Here is a 25,065-nt window from a genome sequence, read left to right as displayed (position 1 = left end):
AAGGTTTTATGGTAATTTGATAAAATTCCCATATAAAATTAAAATTTTCAAAATTTTCAAAATAACATTAAAAATACACTTTATTATTTACTATCAAAACATTAAATTTTAAACATGATAAAATGTAAATAAGCTATTATAATGATCGCAAAGTAAAACATAAGATATTATATATTTTTATCTATTTCCTTGAATTAATTATAGACATGCGAAGTTGTTGATTTTGTATGGGAAATGGGTGGCCCCCACTAGGGTGGCCCCAGTAAGGGTGGTTTGACTTATACATAAAATAAGCCGTTTAAGTTACCGGAATACTATATTACCAATAGGACCTAAAAGACTAGAAAGGCTGAAATGGTCATATACCTCTTAATATTAAATGTAAGGTAAAATATTAAAACTAGTAGCCTTGCATGCGTAGGGAGACTAGCTACGGTGTCTAAAAATATAAACAAGGGTAAATAAGTAAACATTAAGCATCGCCCTCCACGAAAACACTCTAATTGCGTCCTACGTGTACCTAGAGAAAGATCATAATAGTACCTACATAGCTAAAAAGTCTATATCCGGCTACTATAATAGTCTATACCTCATACTAGTATCTCTCAAACGTTGGAATTAGTCGGTAATACTTTAACATAGGCGGAGGCATTTCTAAAACCCTCCTATATACCATAACCATAATTAACCCTTGATGTAGACCTACCTAGGTACCTACTCACCGAGTCTTGGATCTTAGCTCATCGTCGTGATAAAATTCAAGACTAGCTTTATAGCTTTTACAGGTATCCATGTCTCGCAATATAGAGGGTGTTGGTCTCTCGAGATGAGCTCGGATATCCGGAATACATGGCAAATGGTAACCTCGAAAAGTTAAACAGATGATCAGTCGCTAACCTTTCTGTTTGAATCCTACGAGCAACGGTAGCTTCCGTATATCTAGGCTATAAGATAATTCTCCGGGATGGCGGTCACTATATTGTTCCGATAGACAGGGAGGGCCCTTGTTATACATTAGAGTATCAGGTGTATGCCTTGAATATAATAGTGAGCTCACGTTCAAAAGCGCTAAGAATGCGTCTAATGGCAAGGCTTTGACCGGGAAACTAGTCGCCGGCAACATTGTCGTTTGGTCTAGGTGGACTTATACGTCATTTGCCAATACCCTAACTGTCTTCAGGTTGTCTAGATGCACACCCTTCTAACCTACCCAGGACAACCCTATTATGTACATACATAGTATAGGTACTAGGAATTCAGGGGTTCTAGTGATAGTGTAGAGTTCAGGGTCCGAGAATTACGTGATACGTACCTCTGATAGATCTTCCAACCGGAGGGGTATACAGTGCGTGTAAAGCATGGTTATCCACGTGCATATGTACCTCTCCAAGCGTGTACATGCCTTGGAAGCCCCTCCTCCCCGAGTAATAAGCGGGCTCTAGATACTTATATGTTGACAATACCAATACCACCACACATAATTAAAGTAATGGTAGAAGTTGGCTTACTGATTTCTCAACGTTCTGCAGCATTGCTGTTGGCGTTGACGTATGAATACACGAGTAGAACTCTCACCCCGTCTTGTCTCTTCTAAGACATCCCTTAGAGCGGCAGAATCCGGACTGGAAGCACCAGTCGGAAGAGCTTTGAGAATTTAGCAGTTAGTTGCCACAGGTAGCGTACCTTCGGAAGGTATCCCCGCATCTAGCTTACCACGCACACTTGCAGGGATTCGGAGTCCAGGACTTTCTTTTAACTGGTAGCCCTGATCCCGAGCATCAATGAGGCGGGTGCGCGATGCTTAATGCAGGGACACTGCCACTCTTGCATACCTAACGCACGATCATACTATACAGATGCAGATACAAGCTCGCAAGCTCTCGGGGACCATATACGTACATAATGGTGGGGTGAGAGGGCAGGGAGGGTTTGGGATCAGGCTGCCTTTACAATGGGGCTTTCGTTTATTGATGCCGAGAGTCTACAAGATAGAACACATAAGCAGTAGAGGTTTAGCGGCGTGATAGCATGATTTTTCAACCAGCAAGTCTTGACTACAGGCATTGATGCTGTACGATCGATTACTTACCTGCCTACATAGTGGCGTGGGCACTTACATAGACATCCCATAATAACCCGAACTTCTATCACATCACACCGATATCGCAGCATCGTGGTGGGTTGGTCACTACCTAGTCGTCTTCACGTTATGATCTACTTTTATTACCTATAGCACAGCAAAAGATGCGATGCTTTAAAGATGGCCTGTTCTGTTCCGCATAACATTAGGTACTCTATGAGAATAGTATCCTATTTCAGAATAGTCATGTTATTACGCTGGGGCTCCATTATGCGAGCACACAAAGTGGGGGATGAGCAAAGACAAATGAACAGCTCTTAGTTCCCTTTCAGGTACTGTACATCTCCGTTCGCCTCCAACGAGCAGGGTTCTATATGCGGGGGGAACACATATGTCTCGAGCATCCACAAGGAAGATCTCTAGGCCTCCTAAGGCATGTGATGCTGCAGAAGTAAAGAATATGGTCACAGCATAGTTGATCAGAGAATCGATGTTGGTGTATGTATATGTATTGTTGCATATATGCCGCGGCAAACATTCTAATACTCGAATAATCTGACGATCTAGATTCGATATTTCCATAATAATTGCAACGCGGGGATATCATCTTTGATTCTCTGCAAGTAGCCATTGAAGAAAATACCAGAAAACCAGGTTCCTATGTAGAAACCATCCGAAGTCCGTCCCAAAGGGATTATCTCAGTGCCGCCAGACTGGGCCGTAAGGACTATAAACGATGTGAAGAAAAAAGTCCGATTGATTGTGAAAGTGGATGTATGTGCGCGGCTATCCGCTTCAAGGTTTGGATTCTATCTTAATAGCTCTGCCATACGTCATACACCATACCAAAAACATGATATTATCTTTGATATTATCTTGTTACTGTTTGCTCTCAAGCATAGCACGTGGTCAAGAGGCATAAGTGTTTGAAGCCTGAAACTGAGATGGTCTGATGTTGGAAGTAAACCTTGCGACGGATCACCTAAGATCTACATGCATACATACGCTATGTATACTCGTCATAGCGCAATGGATCTTACCATAATTCTGCTAGAGTGACGATAACCTCACATCTGAGGGACGTGCGCGGGTGATCTTGAACCGGGTTTCGGTAGATTGTATTCCGCTGTTGAATTTCCAGACACCTACATAGCAAAGCTTGCCCAATGCCAGACACGTTTGATAATAGAGGTAGGTATATTAGGAAAGACTTTAGTGAAGTGGTAATTGATGATGTTTATTATAAATAGTCGTGCAATAACTAATCTACAAATCCCATTATAACAACGCAAGCTTGTTTCTCACTTATACAGGTATTAGTAACTAAGTAGACATCAAGCCTATGAGTACCTAGGTAGAGAATAGAAGTGCGCATGAAGTATAAAATGAGATGACAATCCGTATATCTCGCCTATAGACCTGCAAAGTTACTATAATCTTGCTATTTAGGTTCACGTGCGCTAACAATTGGCAGTTAAAGCTGAGAGAAATTTCTATAAACCTTCTAGTGGGAGAGTATTAAGAATACCTGGTAAATACCTGGTAAATACCTGGTAGTTGCGTAATCTGGTTTAGTCAGGAAGGCCAATCGTCGTAACGGCTGAGAACACGAGCTAGAAGCATTGTCGAATTCGATAACGGAAGAGGTCATTAATGGCAGCTATATAACGGGATGCGTCGCATCGGCATTGGATTTATGCGGAGAGGCGCCGGTAGAGAAACCCATTATGGTAATCGGAGGCCGAGAGGATGGAAACTTTACGAGATGAAGGATACGACCTTTCTTTAACTAATCTTCGTTCTGTCTTAATGTATTATGCGTGCCCCTTACTGGTGCCCCTTACTGGTGATAGACTAGATGGAAAGAAAACATAAAAGGATCTAAATAATCATTACTTGTAGCGAAATAGAGATCAGCATCGACTCTCGCCAACTTAAAGATGAAGCGTCCAACTACAAATCTTGCCGCCCCAGTCGGTGCGTTGGCTCTGCTAATCAGCGATGCACTGGCAGCCAGTAGCGGCGAGTTTAGTGTTCTTAGCATGAACGTCGCAGGCTTGCCAGAATTCCTCAATAACAACGAGGTTCCAGGAGACAAGACCACCAACTCGGGGTTAATAGGCACGAAGCTGGCGCAGTACGATTATGGCATAATTCACGTACAAGAGGTACGTACGATATTTCGTCTCCCCCTTGGTTCGTTATGTATCGATGATTCGTAAGAGGTCAGGTTTTGAAACCGTCTGTTCCATCCCCCCCTGCGCTGCTCTCCCTTTTCATTGAAACAGAGGCCTGAAAGCAAAGGGGCTGCGACATACATGCTGCATGATGGACAAAAAGGATCTAAGCTAAACGCAAAGCCCAGGACTTCAACTATCACGCTTACATCTACGACACGGACACGCACCCGTACCGTACGGCTACTTCCGGCGGTGTACCCTTCGGCTCCGGGCTCAACACCTTATCGAACTTCGACTGGGTTGACTATGAACGCGTGAAATGGGAAACTTGCAGCATTGGCTCAGGTGATTGTTTGACCCCTAAAGGGTTTACCTTCATGCGTGTCGCCCTTGACGATGGCGTCTACGTCGACGTATACAACCTACACGCAGACGCGGGTATCGAAGACGGCGATATAACAGCACGTGCTGCCAATCTCAAGCAGGTGGCAGACGCCATTGATGCTCGTAGTTCTGGCAACGCTGTGCTCGTGTACGGCGATACTAATAGCCGCTACACGCGGACAGGTGACGGTATCCGTATCTTCTCGGAGCAAAACGGACTCGCGGATACTTGGGTCGAGCTTGTGCACGATGGCACCATTCCGAACGTCGAAACCATTTGCGAAAACCCAAGCACCACTAACGAATGCGAGACGGTCGACAAAATCTTCTACCGCGGGAGCGCGCTTCTCGACCTGAGCGCTACGTACTGGAACTACGAGAGTACCAAATTCCTACAGTCTAACGGCAGTATCTTGTCAGACCATAACCCTATCACTGTGAATTTCACATGGTCAGCAGGATCAGGTCTGCAACAATCTGGATTCTGGGGTGGCCCGCACGGCACTTGGTTTAGTGATGTGACATCACTCTCGGGGAAGACGTCACCAAAGGTTAGCACGATCACTTTCCGGGGTGCGGAGAGGTTAGATAGCGTTGGCCTAACGTTAGTTGACGGCACGACATTCACGCACGGAGGTAATGGTGGCGATACTGCGACCTTAACGCTTAATGCCAATGAGCGTTGGACTAGCGCTCAGTTGTGCCAGGGTCAGAAGAGCGGCCAGACGCGCAACTTCTATATAAAGGCGACAACGAGTGCTGGACGGACTTTAGAGGCCGGAACGTCTACTTCGGCTTGCTCGACCTTCACGGCGCCGGATGGGTGGGGCATTGTCGGCTTCCTAGGCCAGAGTGGTGATGAGATGGACCAGTTAGCATTCGTGTATGCGCCGCAGTAAGTTGAGGCCATTTCACCGAAGCCGTAAAGATATTTAATCGTAATGATACATCACTATATTTCTATGGTGTCACTGGTAGCCGTACGAGGCAAGGGAAAGGGGCTAAATTATTATCTATCTGCCGAACTGATCTAGACTATTCGGCTATGTAGAGTTTGCATCATACCTATTATCGTAGTAGGCTATCTACACTATATCTAACTAAGCCGTATCTTTTACATCTTACATCTTGGAGTTTCTAACGCTAATGAGAGAGGATCGGCATTGCAAATGTACTTACTATGGAGAAACAGATCGCCAGGTCCTAGTTGCGGAGGGGGGTCGCAGAGCATGCGGCCATTTCGTTTCCGTTTTTTCTTTCTTCGGCGCACAACTGTTGGATAGCCAAATATGGACTAAATTAGAATTCCCTCGTGGCTAACTCGTGTACCTGCGTTGCTCGCGTGGCTCCCGGGGTTAAATAAATACCTACGTAAGTCTTGTAGTGCGACATCGTGTATGACGAGATTGAGTGGTTTCTAAGCCAACTCAATACTAACGGTAGATACCTATGCAATCTATTGTGTATATTAGCACCCCTTTCTCGCTAAGATAGAGCTTAGAACTTCACCGTACTAATCCGTACTTCATATCGGTGTAGACACCCCGGTCACAAAGTGCCGGAAAGGCTTACATAGCGTGCAGTATAAATTCGTGGCTCTTGTTAGTAGACGCCTGGACTCTATCCGGGGCGCCGATATGAGAGCCAAAGAAAAGACTAATATATAATATTCGCATCCGGTATCATGTCTCGTTTCATTACATAAAAGACGAGACCAACATATGTTCGCAACCGTGCTCGTGTTCATGCGTTGCCCAGACTAAGATCAGATCCAAGCTTTGCTGGAGTACCCATGGAGCGATCATCCCTTCAGCCCTTCAAGTAGGTTGCCGTTTTCTGCAACTGCATCCGCAAGATCTAACTTAATCTGATTTATCATACGCGGTTCCATTGATATTGTGTAAATGGATGGCTGAACGCTTGGGACGGCCGACGGATCGAACGGATATCGAAGAGAGATGAAAAGGTGAGAGCAAAGACCAACAGTTTTTCTAAACTTTTAATCGTCCGGGCAACCTCACCGGTGTCCCCCGAACTTCGTATTACGCACTATGTGCGTAATCAGTTTAACAAGACGCCGTTGACACTAGGACTATTAGATCAAGCCATAGCTCGTAACTAAAAGACGGAAACCCGCCTTGTGCCGTGGCCTCGTTTTGTTTTTGAGGACCCCACACCTCAATTGTCCTGGGCTGAGAGAGCCTTTGTATTTCCTGAAAGCTCCTCGTGTGGCGTGCGCCGCGTGGATAGAAACGGATTTCAACGGATTTCATTGGTGGTGCCCTAACCTAGTACAATAACTACTGCCGTTGGCTCCGTTAAAAAAAATCAAGACAATTCTAGACCTAGGATACCTAGGATCATGATCAATGCGGTAACTCAAAACTAACCGGGTTTGCACTTACATAGTAGGTACCTACACTAGCGACAAAGTCTGGAAAGGCGGGAGGCTCGTGGCTTACACCACGGAAGCTCATCCGATGGGACCCAATTTAGAGTCTTCGAAGGTTAGATGAGATACCCCGAATTCTAAATAGCCTACACCCCCTAATGAGTCTTAGGTTGAAGATGGGACAGCTGAGTAAATATTGTACATACAAGTGGGAAATGCGGCTACTTTGTAAATATTGTACTAACGTTATCTTTAACGGGTTGTAAAATTTGAGGCGTGTGATGAACACGTTTTACTGAGACATCGGGTTGCATAGAAATATCGTATGCAAAGTGATACATACCGCCTTCTAGGCCTCTGCTAGGTCTAGAATCATAAAACGGTCGGGTGCATTCTATGTACTGCCTATATCGTCATATACGGGAATACAAGAGGTCAATCAGCAAAGCCCCGGTCGATATGATATATAGGTATGCTAGAGAAGATTATTGATATAACTCTTCGAGGACTGGCAGATGGATGAATCCGAGGGACCGGTTGGTCCTAGCATATGAGCCCCTTTGAAATTTAGCAACCTCGATTGCAAAAAACAAGAGTTCAGGTTTAAAAGCCCTTCTCAAGTTTTATGGAAGCTGGCAAAATACCTGAACCAAGACACTGGAGATTTCAGGGGTATGTACACATCAACGGACCCCTGCAAATAAATTAATCGAATGAAAGCTTTCCGCGACAGTTAGGTCTGAAGAGCGCCGCCATTCCTCTAGAGAACGACCTATGTGCAAGCTAGCTTCTAGGGCTTATTCTATCTGTTCAACATTGTCACTTTAGAGATCTTTATGTTGCGCATATACATCGACCTGAGATCTGAGTTGTAACGAGGCGCAAAATTGACCTAGCTGAAGTCGACATTGCGGGGCACCGCAACCCATTGACATTGACAATGATCAGTACTCGAGTCATCTAAAAGCTTGAGCCTACGATAGGCCAAAGAGCAATTTTAATAGATAACCAAGGACTCTTCAAAAAGAAACAGCAAGTTATCACCATAAGGCCATGCCAAGGGTCAAGTTCAAAAGGGATAGTAGTAAGCAAGCTAAGGTAAATAGATTATGACGATTTGGACCCTCAAGGATATACCCTGATCTTCGAATTGGCGTCTGGAAAGTTTTTTTTCTTCGTTCTAGCATCCTTCCGGATGTGTCGGTACCCCAGGGATACTTTTAGGGTGGCACTATGTATGATGCGAGATTACTGAAATGTATAGATTGTGAGCTAGGTTAGGTACCTAGCTATGGATAGTTTTAGATAGATGAGCGCGGAGATTCTAAGGTTTTTCATAGGAACCAGAGGCTCGAGCTTCTCGAGAAGGATGAGAAACGCACAGACATGCCGAGGCCGACCTAATGATGAATCGAAAGCGTCTTGTTCGATATCCTTTAACTATCCTCAAAATGCTGCAAAGTTCGCTTTGTTTCTTTAATGTTATAGTAGCACAATAGCTATTATATTGAATATAGTCTTTAGCAACCCTCCGTAAGGTTATTGACAATGTACAGAATCTAGAAGCTTACATAGTTCTGGAAGCGGAGCTTACAGCATGGGGCTTCTCAATCTTAATCCACACAGGTTGTTGGATCGGTCCCTGGGATTGCACTGGCACAACGTCAGCGTCGCCTAATAAGCTACCTAGATACCTCTTATCTGGGTAAGGAATCGGAGAATACATAGGTAGGTATTCGCATATGACGCCGGAATAGAGAGTATCTAACTAGAGGAAGTGCTTCTCTACTTCGAGATGAATGATCTTTGTTTCCTAGTTCAAAGCCGTATCAATGTCTCTACTGGGGCATAAGTACATATGTAATGTGACGTTGTTGTCGCGCGCTATCTACTGGATACATAGATAAATACATACATACATACATACACGAAACGCGTGTCTTGGTATTCTGTGCAGAATACATAACCTATGTGCGAGGTTTAAGATTCGTGACGACACCAGGGCTTCTCGGCTCTACTCCCCAGATTGGCATCTCAACAAGGAAATGAGATGGCCGCTCGTAATCACAAATTTAATTCCTTCGGCACCCACGTTCTCACATGGTAATGTGGCCAATGCTTTAAAGTCTTGGCTGATGCCTTTCTTGGTTCCTGCATCCATACGATCCAACGGGCTCGTGTGACTACTGCAAACTCCGCAGCGTGGCTTAACGCTAGGTAGAGAAATCCTATGTATGTTATTCGCCGGGGCTGACTACTTGCAACCACGGGGGTACCATTTGACGGTATCTACATTGGACACGGCCTTCTATGCGGACTGGAAGTTATAGCCGGTAGGAGTTTTTCTTCTTTTTCCTCCTTGGCATAGATAGGTCTCGGTCGGCTCACTCATTAGGTGTGCTTCCGGTTGAGACATAAGACAACTTCAAATTTGCGACGTGAATATAGATACGAGCTTGGAGAAAGAAGTACTACTACTATCGTCAATTGAACATTTCGTACTATGATGATTGCTAGTTCTCTAACCTTAGACTTAAGGTATATCGAACTCGGAAGTAGGTGAGCCGAGTAAATCGGCCGGGTTTTTTTTTTTTTTTTTTTTGTGCATAATCTATTATTGTCAAAGATCCGGAAGAGCGGACATTTTTGGCGATTTCCAAGCTTGGCCTGCGCGGGAACAATGGCAAAAGCTTGTACGGAGGACTACAAGCTTTGTGGGTTTATGCTTGTGATGTTGTATGTAGGACCCTGACGTCGTTAGGAGGAATCCCGGAACTGTGACATACGTTGCCGTCCCTTGCGGCCGACAGTACCAATCCCTCATGGATACGGTATGGATTCCCTAATGCCTGGCATGCTTTACATGGTGTGGCTCGCGTGGCATTGCGAAGACGACACTATTCGTAAGGCAGCCAGTTAATTGCGTGGTACCTATGTAGTGTTATCGTTAAAGCAATAATTCCGCAGCTGAACGCAGTCAAGTACTACGAATTCACCAATACAACTAGACCGTGTCAGAAGCGGCTGGATACCTATGTATGTCGCATATCAGATTCTGTGACGATATCTCGAAGTTCTCGAGGCGATAGTGCCGCCGCTGAATGAGGTATATGGGGCCGTCGTTCGGAGAGGGTGGTGATAATGCAAGCCACCGGAGGCTCATAGCTAATTAGAAGGCTCGCAAAAATCGTATGGCTAAGACGGTGAGGGTCTGGAGAGCCATACAGAGTATGGTTCGTAAGTTAGATATCGGAGTAAATTACCTTTGTCGTAACCGGAAATCTATCAAGGAGCTCATTGGTAAAGCGTATAATCGACATATACGAAACTCACGCCGCGTATGTCCGGAAGCGATACTATTGAACAGTTTATTATATTTTCGAGGCTTACCATATGTGCCTGAACTTCAATGGCCGCGTGGGGAGAAAGGCGAAAGGTGATGGAATGTAGACGATACATAATAAGATGCCAAAGCAACTGCGTTGATGGCCACCTGTAAAGTGACACGGCATGAGCTGGTTTGGTTTTCTATTGGTGTAGCAGTTATATGTACATAGCCAGTAGATGGTGTGATTATCAACATTGAATGTACGATTATTGGAGATAGTCGCACTCGGGAGCAGCGTTGCGTGACTTACATACGTACCTTAATACAACACGATGATTTCTTTATTTTACGGATGCCTAACCCAATCGTATAAGGTAGGTAGGTAGGTTCATGTAAACAGCCAACATAACTGTTCGATACGACTCTTGATATACCTACGCGATCTGTGTTGAACCGGGTACTATGTAGGTAGGTGTACCTCTATGGTAAGCATCTTCAATAAACGCATGTCCTCGTGAATGACAATACTCAAATGTATGAAAACAATGTTATGCCATTACCTAATACCTGTAAGAAGTGCAATATGCCCGGGATGCGCCAGTTTTAACAGACCATTTCTCTTAAAATTCGCCGTTCCATTCCTAATTCCTACTCTCACCTAAGATTCTATTTTCCCGTGGACTAGCTCCAAGTGGCTCACCGGGATCGACCATCTCGATACTCTATAAAGGTCGGTACGATCCGCTAGTTATGTTGATTACAACATAAAATGGCCCAAATTTCTTGCCTGCGTGGTACACTAACAGAAAACCCCCCGACTCCATACATACGCACATACATAGATCTGAAGCCATCATCGATACTAGTGCTAGTTATTATTACAATTTACGTGCAACTCGCACCAACTAATGTAATCCTTATTGTACTATACCTGGTAATTGGATATTGGATAGTGAGAAATACAACCGACGAGCCTAACAGTTTATTGAATCATCAACCACATTGCATGATCAACGGTAGTTTAAATAAGCCTTATAACGTGTCATATGTATACCTCTATGAACGTCTAGATCGCGATAATCAATAGTCTAAGCCCATCTAACGCCTTTCTCCATATTTTCCGTAGGTTCTTCGTCTATTGGCCACGTCCCAACGAATCTTCTTCAAGATCTATAGTAGCTGAGTCGTGTTCCTCCTAGGCGAGGTACGCCTTTTCGTACGCCCCGAAGGTCCTATAGAAGCTATGTACCAATATGTGCGTTTAGGTTCGAATATTGCATCGTATAATGGCCTGCGGATGGTGTTGAGATGGTTGTCTGCTGATATTGCCGCTTGGCGCCAGACGAAAGAATACGCGAATAAGAAACCAGAGCTGCAACTGCAATCACTATCAAGCGGCTAGAGTCCTTAGAAATGGTTAGAAATGGGTCTTGAGATCGGCGAACAGAGCTTTGGATTATTATAAGGATTAATAAGACGCGTCTTTCCAACTTTGTAACTGGCCTTAAGCTGGGAATCGTCTCTCGTACCTACCCTGTGAACTTACAGTATGCCTGACTGTACTGCACGTATCTACAGAAGGTGCATACCGCATTATCTGATTGAGTACCTGTGTATCTATACATACCTGAGGAAGCCCCGGAGACCCTGTAAAGTATCCCTGTACGACATAGCAGGTACCCACTGCACCTAACCCATGCTGGGTGTCAAATTAGTAGCCTAAGGTTCCTAACCAAAAGCTCGAGCAGAAGCCACCAATAGGTAGTGACACAGGACCCACCGAAAGCTTGTCAGTCAAGGTCGCAGTTCCCGAACATACCCCTGGTTGCCCTCCTTACCTACCCCCCCCTTCTTGGAGATACGTTAGGTACATATGTATTCCCGGCTCGTAGGTCCATCATGCCTAATAAAAATGTTGCCGAGTCTTTGTTAGGCATAGCTGCATGGGGGGTTGCAACAAGCAGGTCCAATAACGTGGATAATTAAGATAATAGTTGCTAGGTAGTAGGACGTGCAGGAGCGCATTGGTATCTGTTTTTCTCGTGCATCTCCCCAACCTATCTTGCCGCATCTGCATCTGCATTTTGTCCTACCATCTCCTTCATCCACTTACACAAGCTCAAGCTCAAGCTCAGTTTGACTTTGTAGGTCGAGTATTTACGACGGCACAGGACGCAACCTAAGTGATCAGACGGGTCTGAGTACAATACGACGCTTTCACCCTCTCATACTCATCTGTCTATCGTCTATCTTTCACATCCTCATTTGATGTGTTGATTCCCTAAGCGCTCTCGATACTAGTCGGCCACGAATATCCATCTCCAATATTTCTCACTATTCTCGGACTTGGTTATGGACTCGGAATAAGTTTGGAATTAAAGGAAAGCTTGCAATTGATAGGACGATCGATTCGAGGGTAAAAGTGTCGACACGGTATTGGACTTACCCGCGAACTGGTGGAACCATTTTTCGGCAATCGCAGTTATTGACATCGACTATCTCAATTATCTCGTTACACCTTTCGAGAAGCTTGGATTAAAGCACTCAGCGCCCCTCTTCTGTTGGGTATACTAATTGAGGATTGTGAAAAGGTAAATTTCTATTTCTTTTGTTATTTTCCTGGATATTTTATTCGAGCTTTTAAGGAAGGGAATCGAGAATATTGGTTTTGCGCTTCCCGGGTTGGTGCATCAAAACCCACGAGGTACGCATACGGGCATAGTTCTCTTCCGATTTCCTATCGCGTATGGTGGGACGGAGGAAACGATCTTCTTTACTGCCTACTATGGTATGCTACATGTCAAATAGAAAGAGTCGTCATAAGCAAAGCAATTGGGTCTGAGACTTTGCGTCAAACACATACCCCGGAATTGTTTAAGCTAGGCTACCTCCTAGGTAGATAGCTTCAACATTCCTATCTTGGACCCCTCCTGTCCAGAAACCTGATGGTTTTTTTTCTACTTTGTCTCCCTTCATTCCATCAGGTTCTCGGATTTTCTCCTTCGTAGCAATTGCAAACAACAAATGGTCGCGTACTAACAAATTTTCTATTTCTCTCCCAGGTTCTTCTGGTTATTCCACAACGCCTCTTCAACCTGAACAACTAGAGTTCTCGCAATAACCTCGCATCGAACTTTCTAGAATCGCCTATTCCAGACACAATTATTTATGGTATCAGAAAGCCTTCGAGTCTCGAGACTCTCAGAGAAGAATTAAGACGTGGTGCACGTCCGCTTAAGCACCTACGTCGTGAGGAGTCTGGGTATCTCCTCTAACTATTGGCTGTTGCAAAAGTAACAGCAAAAATTGGTCCCATGATTTTCTACAGCGCAGTTTTACAGCAATCATGATGCTGGATGACCAACCTATGCGAGCGAGCCTACAAGTGGCTCCGCTCGCAATTAACAAGAGCCGCTACGATGAAGCAGCAGTGAACCCACAGGAAGGTGAACCAACAGCATCCACACATCCCTACTCTCAGTCCCAAATAACTCCGCCTTCGACTCCCAATGATTCGCAGGAGGAGTTAGTCCCCCAACCCACACCATCAAACCCTATCTTTCATAACTTCCTTCGAGCCTTTTATCCGTTCCATCCCACATATGCTATGTCAGACTCAACCGTTACACTACCCTTGAACGAAGGCGACGTGGTCTTAGTCCACTCTATTCACACTAATGGGTGGGCCGATGGGACATTGTTGATATCCGGTGCGAGGGGATGGTTACCAACGAACTACTGCGAAGCGTACGACCCCGAGGAGATGAGGAATTTACTCAATGCGTTATTGAATTTCTGGGACTTGCTAAGGAGCACAGCGACGAACGATCGGGACATCTTTAGCAACCAGGAATTTATGAAAGGCATTATTGCGGGCGTGCGCTATCTATTGGTAAGCTAAAAGATTTGTGTGGGATTGTTCTGGTTACAAGTAGCTAATCGTGTCCCAGGAACACACACATTGTTTGACTCGGGAGTCAGCTACAATACAGAGGAGCGAAATCTTACGTCGTGGTAGGAAGTCGTTGCTATCCGAGCTATCATGTTTAGTGAAAATCGCCAAACGACTCCAAGAAACATTAAGAGGGTTACCGCGATATATCGACGATGTAAACGACATTATTGACGAGATGATCCTGAAGGCATTCAAAATAGTGGTCAAAGGCGTTCGATTTTTGGACTTGGTTGAAGACGATAGACGGTTACGTGCACCTGCAGTAACAGTCATGGCAACCGTTGTCGAGGAGTCATTCGTGCCACCAACGCCACCTTTGGAGTCGACGGAGTTTGAGGGCGACCGGAGAGACGAAGCTGCATCTTCCCGAACAGCTGTCGATGCAGTGACCACTAAAGGGTTAGCACCACCGGCAGCCGACGACGCACAAACAACTGGATCCACCAACAAACGATTATCATCTAGTGTTTACTCGTCTGCTAATGTAGCAAGTAATCGGATGTCTCAACTCAGTACGTCACACGGAAATCGATTATCGGCTACTATATCACACAGAGTGTCTCTAGCCGGTCCTTCTCCATTATCGCATCCCCAAAATCTTGTTTCAGTGCGGCTAAATTCCTGCCATGATACGTTTTTATCGTATCTTGGATCTTTCATTGGTCGATTGCACGTCCAATCTCAATCCCGACCGGAACTCGCCCTTGCTATTAAGCATTCAGTAATCTCAGGCGGAGTGCTTTTCTCAGTGGTAGATGCGATATGTGATCACAACATATCCGTTTCGGAGACGTTGGGACAGTCGCGTGTAGCCATGTACGATCGTATCAGAGATTTGGTCTACCTTGCCCGTGAGATTCTAGGTAACCGGGGACCCGACGGCGAGGATGTCATTATGCCACAAGATAACAGTCGGCTTCTCTCAGCCGCTACTGGGTGCGTCAAGGCAGCTGGCGAATGTGTGGCCAAAACCAAATGGGTTTTGGAAAGAATAGGCGATTTCGAATTCGAAGTCGAGAACGAAAAATTGGGCATTGACCTGGGTGTTTTTGAAGCTGTATCCGAGAGCCAGCCGCGAACGCCAACCGAATCAACAATTTCAGAAACCAAGACACCTGAGTCGTCATCTAGGCCTAATCGTTCGACTCAGTTATCGATCGACAAGCCACTCCCTGAGGTCCCTGTTGAAAATACGCAAGGGCGAGAAACCCCCGAGCGAATCTCCTCGCCTGCGTCAAGGCCGCAATCGATGATTATAGATGATACAGCATCGAGCATGGCGTCCTCTGTCTCCTCTATTCGACCTTCACCCCCCTCTCTACCAAGGCTTACGACTGCCATTCCGCCAAATGAACCGTATAGCCCTACGACAGAAATTTCGCAAGACGTCGAGTATCAGAATTCTTTCCGATCTGATACGGGCACCGCTTCCAGTTCTGGAAGTAACAACACATATCTAAGCCGTGACTCGGAATCGAGCATGGTGTCCGATATTTCCACACGTGCCACTACACCTGATATTACACTTGTACCAAAGGCTCAACCGTCCTTGTCAGACTTAAGTACAGCAGGCAGTTCCAGCATAGGCGAGGAGGTCGAGGAGCTTGAGTCAAAATTACTAGAGAAAACATTTGCTCATGAGCTAATGTTTAACAAGGAGGGACAAATCACTGGTGGCTCGCTTGCTGCTTTAGTCGAGCGTCTTACAACCCACGAAGCGACGCCTGACGCTATGTTTGTATCCACCTTTTACCTCACCTTCCGGCTGTTCTGCACGCCTAGCAAGCTGGTAGAAGCACTCATTGAGCGCTTCGATTACGTGGGTGAGAATCCCAACGCAGCAGGCCCTGTAAGATTACGCATCTGCAATGTCTTAAAGGGGTGGCTGGAATCGCACTGGCGCGATTCTATCGATCACGAAGCGTTACCGCTTATTCAGAATTTTGCAGAGTTCAAACTTGGGTCACTTGCTTCTCCAGGCGTAGGTAAACGAATCCTGGAACTCTCGCAGCGAGTTTCGTCCACAGATGGTTCGCTGGTACCACGTCTGGTGTCCTCTATGGCGAAGACGAGCACCTCCACCTCTCAATACGTCCCTATCGACACACCGATGCCCAATCCTGCCATATCTAAAAGCCAACAGAATCTCCTCAATAACTGGAAGTCAGGGGGCAGTTGCCCCTCGTTTCTTGATTTTGAACCTCTCGAAATTGCTCGGCAGCTAACTCTCAAACAAATGAGCATCTTCTGCTCAATCTTGCCAGAAGAGCTACTAGGTTCCCAATGGATGAAGAAGAACGGTGCATCATCGCCTAACGTAAAGGCGATGTCGAGCTTCTCGACCGACTTGTCAAATCTCGTGGCGGACACTATTCTTCAATATCCAGAAGTTAAGAAGCGTGCCGTGGTCATCAAACAGTGGATCAAGATTGCCCATCAGTGCCTGGAACTGAATAACTATGATGGCCTCATGTCCATTGTTTGCAGTCTGAACAACTCTATTATCAGTCGCTTGAGAAAGACTTGGGACCTCGTGAGCCCAAAGCGACGCGAAATGTTAAAAACCATGCAAGCTATTGTTGAACCATCCAACAACAATAAGGTGCTTCGAGCTCGTCTTCAGGGCCATGTCCCCCCATGCCTCCCGTTTCTCGGCATGTTCCTTACCGATCTTACGTTTGTCGATATTGGAAACCCTGCTACAAAACAACTTCCTGGCTCAGGTCCAAACGAAAACGGCTTAACAGTTATCAATTTTGACAAGCACACCCGAACTGCGAAGATCATCGGGGAGCTACAGCGGTTCCAAATTCCCTATAAGCTGACAGAGGTTCCGGACATGCAGGAATGGATTCAAGCGCAAGTTACTCGTGTAAAAGAGACCGACCAAGGCAATGTCCAAGTCAGCTATTACCGAAAGAGTTTACTGCTTGAACCCCGAGAAACCTTCTTGAGAACCCCAACTGATGGCCCAGCCGCTACACCAGCAGGTCAAAGGGCAGATTTGTTTGGCTGGATTTCAAGAGATCGCCACAATAATGCGACGATTTCTACGTAATGACACCTACTCGTAACATTGATCATCATTACCGCCGCATACCCTCACTCGTTACTACTTTTTCCGTCAACTTTTTTTTTTATCTCATCCATTGATACCCCTTGTTGTTTCTTTTTCCTTTTTTTTTTTTTTACTATCCAGCCCAATTATGAAGCATTTGGGATGTATCATGTCAGGTACTGGCGTTTGCAGGCAGGGGAACAAGGGATAGTCCTGTAACTTCTATTGTTGGCACATATATTGGTCCGGTCGTATACCCATCAACTGACCACCAATCCTCAAGGACTTGGCCCATGAGTTGACACTCAATTGTTCATCTGCAATCATTTGGAAAAATGGTGGATGGAGTTTGGTATACATTCGATCAGCATTCACAGGACGGGGAAAAGCATTTGGGCATAAACATGGATGTTATGCGTGATCAGGATATTGAGGGATGACACGATATTTCCAATGCCCACCAGTTACACGAAGGGGGAAAACTTATTGTATCAGATACAGGTACTTGATATGAAGTGTGAGAGTATGTACTACCGTAGCTTTCTACGCTCGGGAGATAATCATATTAGTCGACGCATAAAAATACTGTCCGCTGTGAATTTGCTTTGGATCTGCTTAGAGATGGAACCTGAAGCCAGCTATAAGGTTTGGTTATGTATCGAATCGTCAACTTAATATAGCACGGCGCATTTTAGCCACGCAAGCCTTGCCATATCTGTAGCTCGTCGCTAATAAAAATCGATATGATTCATTTGCCTGGCCTTATACCAGTCCCGTTTATAACTTATCCGGTGTTGTCGTAGTATATAATGAGATATCTTAAATCGTCATATTCAACAGGCAAGGCCTAACGAGGCAGCTCCTAGACACCTCACGACTACCAGTTCCTCTTCCTTTTGTCTACACTAAGGCACCGAGCAGACACAGTACATACAAGGCTGTTATCAGTCACTTCAACTATCAACCCACAAACCACAATTGACTCGAACAGCTACAAAGTACCAATAATTTGTACTCTCATAGGGCTTACGGATAAGCTAATCATACTAGTAGTTATAATGCCAAATTATCTATTGTTCATAAAAATTGCTAGGATCCCATTAAGAAAGTTACGATATTTATCACCTTATTCATTTCATATACTTCCACGAGAACGGAAGTTTAGCAGTATAAAAAGTCTACCTGTGCTACTACTCTCAATACTATACATGTACTTCGCCTTGCTCCTATGATTCAGCGAGGGTTTCAAGCGAGACTGTAAAAGTTTCAACTTTGGCTTGAAGCTGTATTAAATTCAGTGTTCATTCATATATGAACTTCTTCGTTGGACTGTAGTCATGAGTAGATACCCACATAGGTAACTTTCAGAAAAAAAAACGATGCCTACCATCAGTAAGTCGACTCATAAAGCGAATGCTACATAATTATTGTTAGGACTCAAGATGAGACACCCAAAGGATAAGATAAATTCGGCGCGTATAGCTATGGGCTCCCATGGCTTGGTTTAGAGTTTCTTGCGTAATACCCAAGTTGTTTCGATGCCTTGTAGGCCTATCTATTATGATCTAGGAAATTCACCTCTTTACCTACTAACGTTTGCGATTCAGCCGGACTGTAAGAACAATCATAAGGTTAAGTATAGCTCGTTTCAAAGAGTAAATTGTGTTTGCCTGTCTCGCAATTCGTTTGGCTAGCGATAGAAACTCGCTGATCACGAACTGCTCCAGTTAAATCCAAATCCAAATCAATCCCGATCTTGTAATATTCAAGATCAACTCGCGCAAGTCGTCGAGCGATTTTGCTAAGATATTGGCTTTGGCAAGACACCGCTTGGATGTTGTATTCAATTCGATTGCACTGGGAAGATTGGTTCTGATCTATTTTTAATTTGCGAGTTTCTATGTATTTCATTTGTTCGCACCCTGGCGTGGAACTGCCTAGTTAAGCGTTGGGTTGGTTATTATCTAGGCATCCTTGTCGTGTTGATACCACTCCTTGACATATGATCAATAAACAATGACTGCCTAAGTGGCACAGTTATATGCCTCGGTATGCGCTTATATAGCTTTAACATATGAGTCTGATAGTGAACATTCATAAGAGTCTAGTAAATATATATTTTATAATACATTACTAGGACAGCTCATACCTGGTTGGCTTCTGTAGAGTAGCAACGGAGCCAAAGTCAAAACTATGATATAACCACGTGGTTTTGAGCGTGGTTTCGAAAAGTTGACTCACTAGGGCTGACATTTCAACACTTGGCGTCGTATCTGATGGGCCTGGGTACACCACTAGATACGGATGGTACGATGTTAATTATAGTAATAAACCACCAACATCGAACGCCTGGGTATGGAGTATCCTTCTGCTCCAACATTTGTCCAAAACAGGCGTGCGGACATGGTATCTCTGAATGCCATCCCTGCATATCTGCATATGAAATTTGAATTCTGATTTGGTTGTTCCCTTTCCAATTTCTTTTTGCTCCCCGCGTTTCTAACACCGCTACGGAGCTTCATTAGGTATCTAAGACAGGAATTATCTACAAGCGAGGGCTGTTGCGACTACGCAAAGCATCGTTCTAGAACGACGGATGTATGACCGTGGCTTAATGTTGCTGACCTGCTGAATTGTCCAATGTAACCTCGCGCGCTCGGATGACTATGTCGTGCAAGAAAGCCGTTGCATGGTAACTTGTCTCGAAATTCATGTACTACGTGTGAAACGCAATTGCAAAATCGGTGTTGCACGTAGGAGCAACACATCCCCTCCGCTGATACGAATTGTGGTTATGTCTAAGAGTATAGTTTATACTTATTGGGGTCTAGTTTAGGTAGTTAAAAATTGCATTAGTCGAAGATGTTGCTATGAGTATTGTTATCTCCTGTAACATTACCCAGAGGATTGGCATAGGATGATATGCATCGTAGCAGCAGTACCAGTCAGCCAACCGCTTAGGACACCAATCGAGATAGGACCAATAATTTTCGGATAATGGCAGTATCATTTTCTAGTGGTGTCCTCGGTCTTACAGGAGATGTATGTCTCTTGTGAAAGTCGGTTGGTAGTGTCTCTGCCCGTTAGCACAAGAGAAAAAGCCAAATTTGGGCAACGTTACATATTACAAGACGTAGACTGGCTGACGAATAGGGGGGGGCTATCTTAGGCGGTATCCTTAGGTGCTCAGGTTTAATTGAAATCCTGTTCTCCAGGAGGTATACTTTACTTATTAGCGTAGGTAGATACACACAAATGTACAGCTTCCTTCCCCAGAGATCGCTACGCCACTTGGCCAATGATGGCGATCCAATAACCATTCGTAGCGGGCCTGTCTCGTGACTTGCGACTTTTTGGGTCCAATCAGAGCTGGTCTGTGATCTCCATATTCGGCCCGCTGTTATCTTTCTTCTTATCGGCCATCTTATTAGTCTGTCTTCCATGTCCTTGTCTTTTTACAAATGTTTTCTTTTTTAGAGCATGATGGTTTAGCTAAGGGCCTTCCCGCAAATTGGGAAGATGGAAGAAGATCCCATAGCTTAATTGGACTTTACGAAGCCAACCGCATTCTATTTCTGGAGGCAATTGAGGATAACACGACATTCCTACCCAAGAACACGAAGTATGAAACAAAATATCGTACGAATTCAGTAGTAGGTATTGTACCTAGGTAGGTAGATAAGCTTAGCTCTCTAGCGCGTATTCTTTTTTTTTTTTTCTGAAGGAACGGAACTCGCGAAGGATTGTCTGCAATCTGACCATTTAGTCAAACCACAAACAACTTAGCGTCTCTCGGTGCCCCAAAAATCCCCAGAACTTTAAGAACACTAGGGTTATTAGTGGAGTGACATGACCCAGGTACCTACATACATAACTAACACTTCAATGTTCTTCGTCTCGTCTTGTGCGACATAAGTATAGCTCCTAAAGATATACGAGGGGTAATCGGGCTGGGCGTGTCACGTAACCATCATTCCGAGCAACATTCACGAGCCATAACGAGTTTTCGGGGCTGAGGGTTTATTCGGGGTTGAAAGTTGGTGCTACCATACATACATGCCAATACCAAAACCGCCAACCACAAACTTCCCAAGTAGATCGTAACTGGTACCATCCGATCACCACTAGGTTAGGTAGGTGCAGGTACATTTTTCTGACCCTTCTTTCCCGCATGCATGCATAATAGTGGAAGTATACCACACGTGCCGCATATCGTATTAATCTAACATCGCCTTATCTTACCAGGGTGGATACCTACCTACATTATACAGACATGTACCCCAGTACCCATCTATTCTAGTACAATATTTATTTCGCTATATTGTCTACGCCCTTTCCGCTTCAGCGCAACTCTTACTTTTTCCCATCTCCTGCCAGCTCAACGGTCAATATAATTTAGCCGCCACGGCGATTAATAATATTCGAGGGTATGTTCACACTTTGCGCTTATATGATATGTTATAGGAGCCATTTAATCCCCTATTGTGCTTTACTTCAAGAATAACTCAGCGTTAGCGATCATTGTGATAAGCTAACACTGGATGCTTACAGGTCTACGCTAGAGAGCTTTCTTCGAATCGCTAGGGGAAACTGACCATTCGACCAATCCTAAAAATGGCAGACGCGAAAGAGCCGGCGGTCGACGCCGATACACAAGCCGTTCAAAGATCCCACTCGGATCTTGCCGCGAGTACGCACGGCCCCGAAGCGCGTCCTGATGGTTGGATGTATCGAGGATTTCGGATCGGCAAGAAGGAATTCTGGTATGCGTCACCAAAGATCCAGCTTCTAATGGTGGCTTTCGTCTGCTTCATGTGCCCTGGAATGTACAATGCGCTTCAAGGTCTCGGTGGTGGTGGACAGGTGAATTCGACTGTACAAGATCACGCATCCACTGCTCTTTACTCCGTCTTTGCCGTCGTCGCTTTCTTTTCCGGCTCCATCGCGAACAAACTCGGTGTAAAGATTACTTTGACTATCGGTGGTATTGGTTACTGCATTTACTCGGCTAGTTTGTTGTGCTACAGCCATACCGGCAATGTTGGCTTCGTCGTCTTCTCCGGTGCTCTTTTGGGTCTTTGCGCCGGTTTGCTCTGGACTGCGCAAGGTACTATCATGATGGCTTATCCTCCAGAGGAGTCTAAAGGCCGCTACATTAGTTGGTTTTGGATCATCTTCAACCTCGGCGCCGTTATTGGTAGTTTGATCCCTCTCGGACAGAACGTTAGCAACAACACCGGTACTGTCACGGATGGCACGTACATTGGATTCATTGTTCTCATGTTTGTCGGAGCGTGTCTTACCACTCTCTTGGTGAATGGAGACAAGGTTATCCGTGATGATGGTTCCAAAGTTATCTTGATGAAGAACCCCACTTGGCAGAGCGAGTTCGTTGGACTCTGGGAGTGTATCTCCCTTAGCCCTTGGGTCATTGCTCTATTCCCCATGTTCTTCGCTTCCAACATATTTTACACATACCAGCAGAACGTTCTAAATCTCGCCTATTTTAACACTCGCGCCCGCTCACTGAATAACCTCCTTTACTGGCTAGCCCAGATTTTTGGCGCCGTTATTGTCGGATACGCTCTTGATATCAAATCAGTTCGGCGGTCAATGCGTGCCAAGCTCTCATTCATTTCGCTTTTCTCCCTCACCTTTATCATCTGGGGTGGTGGCTGGGCGTGGCAAGAGTACCAGCTTGACCGGGCGGCGTCTGGGAAAGTACCCGATAGTCAGAAAATTGACTGGACGGACAGAAACTTCCTTGCACCTATGTTCCTTTACATTTTCTACGGCGTGTATGATGCCGTATGGCAAACAAGCATCTACTGGTATGTCCTTGAAAATTCAAACTAAACTATGCAAATATATGATATCAGTCTAACACTGTCTTAGGTACATGGGCGCACTCTCAAACTCTGGCCGAAAGACTGCCAACATGGCTGGGTTTTATAAGGGTCTTCAATCCGCTGGTGCGGCCATTTTCTGGCGCCTAGATGGCATCCACACCGAATATAACACCATATTCGCCGCTACCGTGAGTTTACCCCCCTCCTTTCCCATGCAGGTATGAATCCGTAACTGACAGTTGAAACAGTGGGGTGTTTGTGCCGGATCTCTCCTAGTTGCTGCCCCGATCATTTTCACGAGAATCAAGGACACCACCGAGCTCAATGAAGATCTTAAATTCAGTGACGAGACAGCGAGCGATGTCGTACCAACCGTAGCTCCCGAAGAGAAGCGCACTGAAGTCTAAACAGTGATATCTTTAATATACTTCATTTTAATAGTTGAAAACACTAGGAGCGGGTGTTTACAGTTGTGATAGAGCCATGGATTGAGCGGCTGAAGGTTTTGAAGTGGTTGGAATAACCTACTTATCTTGACGCATGATGATGAATGTAATACCTATTAACTAAATTCATTCATACGCATGCAAATATACCCGACGATACAGTTATCATCAGATCCGAGATTATTAAATTAGCAGTGTTATTAAGACTTGATAACGGGAACTAGTATAGTACTTTGCCAAATCCTCTCTGTCATTGTAGATAAAGCTAGAGAAGTAGGTAGGTAGGTAGTTAATGCAACTTGAAGTTGCACAAAATTAGGACCACAGGCACGGACTGGGTACCTAGGTACAAGTTTAATAAATGGGTTTATTTATTATTGGAACATTACACAACTATGTAGGGGCTCTTCAAACAATTTACTCTGCTTGCTGGAGCCTATCGACTTCAAGCAAAATAAATACCAGGCTCGGGGTAAGCCAGATGTGAGCAATCTTATTTCTTCTTGTGTCACTTCACTTCCAATGACCCGATATCTCCGGATCTGGTCCCGGCCCCGGTCCCGGCCCCGGTTATTAAGACGATATGAGATTGATCGATCTTGCTTATCTCTACTATAAAAGGGCATGCTACCCATCATCAAGATTGGTTCAATGCGTAATTATTAAACCAATGTTATAATAGCTAAATTGGCAGGAGGGATATTGAAAGGTTCCATAATATATGTAGGTATGTATTTAACGTTCCTTAATCCCCGCCTCAAACTAAGCCCCAAGCTGCAATGCTACGTTATTTTCACTAGCTACTAGGCTAGATCTACATCCTTAATAATAACGTCTTTACACAGGTTTATAGGTATGCCACCAGTTGAAGCGATTAGAAGTAGTATGTTAGAATTATTACCTGTGATAACATGTTTATTCTATTTCTCACATACCTTTCATATGTGCATAGAAAGCTCTGGATTAATTGTCAAGATAGCTTCAAAGCATTACTGGCATAAGATAATGCTTAGATCAAGGCGGACTAATCGATATTGAGTATGTAATAGATATTCCTTTGAGAGCCACTCGACCTAGTTATTCTTCAGCTTTCATCGTTGCAGTATCTTCGAAAGGAGCAACAAGTTTTCTTCATATGAAAATTAAGCACAGTTCCGGGGATTTACTCTGTAAAGGAATGTTGGTGTCTCTTCTGTGCCCTACATAGCAGGCACAACAGAAATAGCTAAGCTCATAGTGCTCTTGAGATAAATTTATAACAGCTGTATTGAAAAGCTAGCCTAGATCACCTAGTTCACTGTATTACATAATCAGCCAAGCTACCATATATGTAAGGCGATCTTTCAACTGCACGTAAATTATATCAATCTTCTTAGTGCCTATGTTAATAACC

General features: G+C 44.7%; 3 protein-coding genes across 3 annotated transcripts; all 3 read left to right on the top strand.

The window, feature by feature from the left end:
* Nucleotides 1–3,884: 3,884 nt before the first annotated feature.
* Nucleotides 3,885–5,667, top strand: F4813DRAFT_248459 (mannose-binding lectin). Its single transcript, XM_049240118.1, has 2 exons — nucleotides 3,885–4,248; nucleotides 4,446–5,667. The coding sequence occupies exons 1-2, from the start codon at nucleotides 4,021–4,023 to the stop codon at nucleotides 5,541–5,543; spliced, it is 1,326 nt and encodes a 441-aa protein (XP_049095666.1). The 5' UTR covers nucleotides 3,885–4,020; the 3' UTR covers nucleotides 5,544–5,667.
* A 7,734-nt stretch (nucleotides 5,668–13,401) lies between these two features.
* Nucleotides 13,402–17,588, top strand: F4813DRAFT_248402 (ras GEF). Its single transcript, XM_049240117.1, has 2 exons — nucleotides 13,402–14,256; nucleotides 14,315–17,588. The coding sequence occupies exons 1-2, from the start codon at nucleotides 13,711–13,713 to the stop codon at nucleotides 17,375–17,377; spliced, it is 3,609 nt and encodes a 1,202-aa protein (XP_049095665.1). The 5' UTR covers nucleotides 13,402–13,710; the 3' UTR covers nucleotides 17,378–17,588.
* A 4,403-nt stretch (nucleotides 17,589–21,991) lies between these two features.
* On the top strand, nucleotides 21,992–23,633 carry F4813DRAFT_393463 (MFS general substrate transporter; the record flags this gene model as incomplete). Its single annotated transcript, XM_049247425.1, has 3 exons — nucleotides 21,992–23,208; nucleotides 23,273–23,414; nucleotides 23,475–23,633. 3 exons carry the CDS (start codon nucleotides 21,992–21,994, stop codon nucleotides 23,631–23,633), a joined length of 1,518 nt encoding a protein of 505 aa, XP_049095664.1.
* Between the last annotated feature and the right edge of the window lie 1,432 nt (nucleotides 23,634–25,065).

Source organism: Daldinia decipiens, assembly GCF_022478715.1.
Source record: "Daldinia decipiens strain CBS 113046 unplaced genomic scaffold F4813scaffold_44, whole genome shotgun sequence".
NCBI lineage: Eukaryota > Fungi > Ascomycota > Sordariomycetes > Xylariales > Hypoxylaceae > Daldinia > Daldinia decipiens.
Note: the sequence above shows the minus strand (reverse complement) of the source record. Positions and strands in the feature narration are given on the sequence as shown.

What these genes read in the sequence shown, in the direction of transcription:
- F4813DRAFT_248402 (XM_049240117.1), top strand. Translation starts at nt 13,711, where the DNA reads ATGATGCTGGATGACCAACCTATGCGAGCGAGCCTACAAGTGGCTCCG. An exon ending in CGGGCGTGCGCTATCTATTG is followed by an intron (nt 14,257 to 14,314) that starts GTAAGCTAAAAG and finishes ATCGTGTCCCAG; the next exon opens with GAACACACACATTGTTTGAC.
- F4813DRAFT_248459 (XM_049240118.1), top strand. Translation starts at nt 4,021, where the DNA reads ATGAAGCGTCCAACTACAAATCTTGCCGCCCCAGTCGGTGCGTTGGCT. An exon ending in GCATAATTCACGTACAAGAG is followed by an intron (nt 4,249 to 4,445) that starts GTACGTACGATA and finishes CGCAAAGCCCAG; the next exon opens with GACTTCAACTATCACGCTTA.